This window comes from Pteropus vampyrus, unplaced genomic scaffold, assembly GCF_000151845.1.
Source record: "Pteropus vampyrus isolate Shadow unplaced genomic scaffold, Pvam_2.0 Scaffold2, whole genome shotgun sequence".
Lineage (NCBI taxonomy): Eukaryota > Metazoa > Chordata > Mammalia > Chiroptera > Pteropodidae > Pteropus > Pteropus vampyrus.
In genome coordinates, this window is record NW_011888783.1 from 27,012,717 (window position 1) to 27,019,285 (window position 6,569).

Here is a 6,569-nt window from a genome sequence, read left to right on the forward strand (position 1 = left end):
GAACCTGTAATTTGACATCATGGCCACTAGATTGCAGTAGTGTACTGTGGTCATGTAATCAAAACGATAAAGAGAATTGCTTAGACAAATAATTGGATTTAAATAACTTTAGCCAGTGAAAATGGATCATTTATTTTGGTGCGGCGGTTTTCAAGCTTTGTGCCACGTTCAGGAGTTTCAAGTTCCTAGGCCTCCACCCAGCTTTAGTCCATCACAGCAGGCTGACCTCTACCTATGTCATACAGTGTTTAACATAGAATTCTGCTAAAAAACATTGAAGTCGCTGACTTAGAATAAATTTGTTAATTAAAAAAAAAAAATCTCCAGGCTCTGCTCTGATGACCTTCTCAATGTTAAGTTTTAGTTTAGAATGAAAACAAAAATCTATCTCTGTCGTTTTCTTCTTTACCCTTTGCATTTGAGATTAAAGAGTCTTACGGCTGTGGCTGCCTCTGTCTCAGTAGGAGCACTTGGACATCTCTCTCAGCCATGTAGGGTCTTTTCACTCTACCTGGGCTGTCAGCAACCTCACTGCCCCCATTTCAATGCTTTAAAAGTTTCTGCTCCTTTTTCCCATGGTGAAAAAGGAAAGGAAGGGAAGGGGAGGGGAGGGGAGGGGAGGGAAGGGAAGGGAAGAAAAAATACATCATAAATCTCGGCTATCATTAAAAGTTTCTTTGTGCATATGTGCCCATTTCCTAAACCAATAAATCCCTATTTTTCCTTTCTCTAGGCAAAAACAAAACCAGATTTTTCAGATCTACTTTTCGTACAGTAGCAGAAACTAGAGTCTCAGCAATCTGACTTGCTTTTAAGCTTTGTTCTTGCACTGGATTTAGCTCACACTCTGCCTCACCTATAAGGCCTATATCAAGAAGATTGGATAGTACAGTATAGGAGTAAAGGTTAAGCAGGTATTTTATACTGAGATTTAAACAGATTTCATCACCTGAAGAAATAAAGAAGAAATCGCTTGCAAAGTGGTATATTTTGATAATAACCCCAGTGCCTTTTCTCCTTTGCATATAATAGGATTCCTGTAAGTAATTTATATCTATCTCTTACAGAAAATACATCAGAAACATGGATTGGTTTAAGCAGCAATAAAACGCCAGTTTCCTTTGAATGGTCTAATGGCTCCTCAGTCACCTTTACTAATTGGCACACACTCGAGCCTCACATTTTTCCAAATAGAAGCCAGCTATGTGTCTCGGCAGAGCAGTCTGTAAGTTGATTCATTTGTTCATTGCTCATTTTGCTGGACTTGTATTGAAGGCCTCCTATACCAGGGACTTGTGCTGTGGCAGAGACCAAGACAGACACAGAGTCCTGCTCCTCATGGGACTTCTGTGCTAGGCAGTAAGCAGGTATCCACAGGGAGGAAAAAAAAAACACACACACACACACTAGGATAATAATAGTTGTCATGATAGCTCTGAGGAAATAGCTGACATGATGCTGAGAAACTTGGGTTGGGACTGCTGCTTCAGATAGGACAATGAAGAGGTGACACTTAAGCTGGGACTTAAGGAAAAGATTTTTACAAAGAAAAAGAAAACCTCTTGAAGAGCAGGGAGAAGAAGATTCCAAGCAGAGACAGCTAGTGCAAAAGACCAAATACAGGCCAAGGCTTGACGTGTTTGTTAATCAAAAGGAAGACCAGTGTAGTGCGAAGATGAGAAAGGTGAAGGGGTGGCAGGAGATAGGGCAGGAGGAATGCAAAAAATGTGAGGCTTTGGGTCCTGTATAGGAATCGCTAAAGCTTCAGGCAAACAGAGGGCATAATCTGATTTACAGTTTTAAAGTAACTGGCTACTTTAAAGTAACTGGAGAGGGATAAAATGGAAGCAGAGAAACCGGTTTGGAGGCTACTCCAGTGGCTGGATTAGGGAGGGTAGTGAATGTGGAGACAAGCAGACACATTCAAGGATCCTCTGGAAGAGAGGAATTACTGCTAAATGAGATGTGGGGCTGAGAGAGAGGAAGGTTTTTAGCTTGAGCAACCACCTTTTTGGTGGATGGTGGTGACCTTGTCCATGGTGAAGATGAGGTGCTGGGAGAGTGGTGATTTTTAGGCTCCATTATCTTATTAACGTGAAAGGATTTCAACCATATGTGCAACCTCTTTGAAAACTGTAGATCAGTGGAAAACCTTGCTCTTTTCCTCACATGAATGTAATGGTCCCAGTGGCCTTTGCATCACACTTATTCCTACACTATCCCTAATAGATTAACTCTCTTTGATCAGGTAGCTGCTGAACTCACTATCTGAATTTTAGGAGGTTATTGAAATTTGGTGGGCATCCTCGCTCTTTCAGACAATGAGGATACCATATCAAATTCCTCCAAGAAGCAGTTTATTCATGTTCCTTAAGTAGCTTGACGAAGTTCTTTTGCCAAACAAACATGGAAAATTTCTAAGCACTTACTATTACAGTACGTTCTATTGTTTTATCTTTTAAGGCTATCACTGACATGTACAGTTACAATTATAGTGCTAAGGCAGTATCTCGGAGTCACATTTGAGGAGGAACAGTGACCTCTCTCAATGTTTGCCTTGGGTCTAACTCTGCTGAAAGCCACCAAAATTTATTCTACAATATTTGATGCTTCGTTGGTTCGTGAGTTTTGATATAATTAAGATGACCTTCATTTCCTACCGACATGCTCCTGTTTTATTTCACAGGCATGAGTATTTCACTTAGCATGTTCATAGAACAGGAGCCAATATTTGGACAGAAACCATTTAAGAGAGTAAGGATGGGTATTAATATTATTGAGTATGTCAGGACAATGCTCCTGTAACTGTAATATTTTGTAGCCCCCTTTTCAGCTCCTTAGAAAATAGATGTATAAAAAATAATGTTTATTCCCATGAAGTAGAACTTAATATGAATATAATTATCAAAATAAGCAAGTTACCTAAGCAGAGTTTAAGCCCAAATTTGAATGTGAGAACCTAGGAAACCATTCATTCATTCATTCATCTAATAGTTATTAAGCATCAATGGTGTGCCTGACATTATCCTATAACTGAAGACTCCATGGGGGTAGGGGGACTGCAGGGCTGCTCTTACAGATATGGTTTAATAGTTTGCATAAGGTCCTGTAGTCAGTAAAAATTGGAGCTAGGATTTAGTACGAGGCTCAGCGGGCTTTATATTAAACTGCTCTCATTTTTTCTTTTAAAAGATGGGTTGGAACAATGGTTCTCAATCTTCAGTGTGCACGAGAACCACCTAGAGGGGTTATTGAAACACAGATGACTGGGCCCCATGATCGGTGTCTCATTCAGTAAGTCAGGTGGGATGTGAGAATTCACATTCTAACAAGTTTTCAGCTGATGTTGATGCTGCTGTTCTGAGGACCAACTACTGGGATGATGCCAATCTGCCGACCTAGAGAGATGCTGCTTCCCCTCTTCAACCACTTCTAAGTGTGAAGTACAACTGCTAACAGATTAAAATGTCATCTTCCTTTCCAAAGAATTTTTTGTTTTAATACAAATCAGACCACACAACTCAAATTTAGGTGGTATCTCTGGCACATAGGCTTTTAGGGGACTGTGGAGGCCTTCGATGACCCTCATTTATCTTGTAATAATTTTCCCTTTAGGAAGGACACTGGAAAGTTAAAAATTGTGAAGAAACACTTTTTTACATTTGTAAAAAAGCAGGCCATGTCATTTCGGACACTAAATCTGGCTGTCAAAAGGTAAGTGCCATTAACGTTGCAATTTAGGTGCAGGACCTTCATAACTAAAATAATTTATCCACCATCAACTGAAAGTGAACCTCTCTCCCTCTCTCTCCTATCTTTGCTCTCCCTTCCTTCTCTTTCCCTTCCCTCTTTCGCTCCCTCCCTTCTATCCTTTCTTCTTCCTTTTTTCTGAGAGTAGGCTACTTTTAAAAAACCAAATAATTATCAGCTAGAGGCACATGTAAGATTTACAGCTCTGAGTAGATTGTCTTGCCATCCTCTTTGACCTAAGACTACTTTTCTTTTAAGATTAAAAAAAAAAAAGTTAATTATACCCTTGCACCATCTGTACAAACAATGACTGTCATGCGATGCCCTGTCTCACTTGAGGTTTTCATAGTCTTCCAATGGAATGTCAGAGGGAAAACGATGCATTCTTTGAGTCAGAGAATGAACTTCTGCACCCAAAGTCTTGCTTTCCTGTTCACCTTTAAGCTTAAACATTTGAATAGAATACAATAATGGAGAAAAGTATACGTTTGGAAACATTTATTATTTGGGAAAGGGACAGTAAAAAGTACTTTAGTATTTTAAGTAATAAAGTAATTTCAGTACATTAAGTAATAAAAGCACTTAATACTTTAGGTTTCAACTTACAAGGTAAAAAATTATGTTTTAAATGCATTTAATATCCTACAGTAAAGTTACCAAAAAAATCTACCTACTAGTGTCCTCAACACATGCCTTCTCCCTCTCTCGCTCTCTCTCTCTCTCTCTCTCTCACACACACACACACACACACACACACACACACACACACACGTACACACACACTAAAAAATTTTGACATATATTGGAGATTTTAGGCCATATGAGTATCAGAAGTTTCCCAAACCGGATTTTTATGCAATTCTGCTTTAATTATTTTCTTTTCTAATTCAGTTATTTATGTTTCAATTAAGCAAGGACCCATCTCTCCAGAAACTGCATTTTATTCATTAATCCATGTGTAAACATATGAATTACTTTTTATACTCCAGCTTAACAACACACATGCCATGCTGACATGTTACCGAACATTTCATCTAATGATCACAATTCCTGAAGTAATTGTAGCTAATGACTAATCTAATCTAGATCTGAGCAGAAATATTGAAAAAAGAATTTCTTACTGTGGCTTTCAAGGCACCTCAACATGTTTTGTGTTGAAAGGTCAATCAACAAAAATAGAACTGATGTTTTATCCAAACTTTTATACACTGCTTCCCTTTCCTGGCCAACACTACAGCATTTAAAGCTTTTGAGGTCAGACCCAGCTCTCTAACTTTCTGGTGAAATTCCCATTAATTTCTTTATGCATCAGCCTATGAGTACGGTTTCAGAAGTTTTCTTTCTTTTAGCCAATTGTTTTAATGTAATTCTCTAAACAGTCTGCACATACAAAATCAATTTATAATATGTCTTGATAATTTCAAAACAAAAAAGACTTATTTTTCCCTCTAAATCACTTTTTCAAAGATTGCATGATTTGAGCAATTGTTTCAGTATTGTCATCATCATTTCATATAAAATGAGATGGCACCTCAGGTACAAAGGATATTTATGGATACAATCAATTATTCTTTCCACTTTCATTATATGGACAAAAGCTTGTAGTAAAAAGTCTTTTGTTTTTCTTGTTGTTACTATGCCACATTTCTTGAGCCTGTTCAGTTCTTGGATTTTGTCTGTTTGTTTGTTTGTTTTGATAAAAGGTCTGTTATCGAAGAACTACTAATGACAAAAGAATACTTTGTCGGAAAGGTCATATTGTCAGGCTTCCTCCAATTGTCCTTCCAAATACAAAAGCAGCATAACCTCCCTGCCCTGTCTGGTGTGATCCATGGAGGGGCTCTGGCTGGACCTATCAATTACTCACAGGGATAAAGTTTGGAGGAGAAGATAAGGGAGTTAGTTCAGAGCATGTCCTGGCTGGCTGGATGAGGAACTCCTGTGATCCGCACCTCGTTTATAATATGTTTTGAACTAAAATAGCTGATTTCTAAAATAGTATTTCCTTTAATTAACTGCAAGACCGAGACCTTTTCCAAGAAATATAGCAGAAAATATTTTATATCTGATCAAATTTTGGCAAGCATTAGCATGACACAAAATGAAGTGTGTTTTAAAACTGGTGACTATGCAAAAATAGACATAAGTGATGTGATTTTGTAATATTGAAAGAAAAAGAACAGAAATAACTCAGTTGAAATATAGAAAACTAATAAATGCATGTCTCCTATACCGTATGCTTTTAAAGAATAAAATCCCATCATTGTTCCTAAGGCCGAGTTTTGGACCACACACACACTTGTCATTTTTGCCTGAGTGCCAAAGCTTGCTTGCTTTCTCTCTAAATAGCTAGCCAATTGATTTAGGAATAGTCTTTACCAAAAAAATATATTTTTTGGCCAATCTCTATTTGGATGCATTATGATCCAGTCAAAACCATCCTGGATTGCACCAGAATTGGGTTCCAGGTCAGTTTATCCACTAGTTTGTGACTTTATCCAAGGCCTTAACCTCAGTGAATTTCAGTGGGATTACATGAAAAAAGCAATACAAAAGAAAGTTGAAAAAATATACACTATGATCTAGATACATATGTCTTCTTTGCTCATACTAAGCCCCTGTCTCTATCCTAAGGTCTCTGCCTGCACTATTTCCTTCCATTCTCACAACAGCCTCATGGATGCTTTTATTACCCAATTTACAGAGGAGAAAACTAAGACATGAAGAGATTAAGTAAGGTCGCACAGTGATGGAGCCAGAATTCAAACCCATGCATTCTCTTTTCAAACACTCTTAATTTCTACCAGTCTGTAGGAACA

At 38.0% G+C, this 6,569-nt stretch overlaps 1 protein-coding gene across 1 annotated transcript in view; it reads left to right on the forward strand.

Annotated features, from left to right (window-relative positions):
• Positions 1-6,569, forward strand: part of PLA2R1 (phospholipase A2 receptor 1) — a 90,076-nt gene that overhangs the window by 21,862 nt on the left and 61,645 nt on the right. Inside the window, exons 9-10 of the mRNA XM_023528484.1 lie at positions 1,068-1,225; positions 3,616-3,729. Of these exons, the coding sequence (XP_023384252.1) occupies positions 1,068-1,225; positions 3,616-3,729 (272 nt within the window). The remainder of the gene's footprint in view (positions 1-1,067; positions 1,226-3,615; positions 3,730-6,569) is intronic.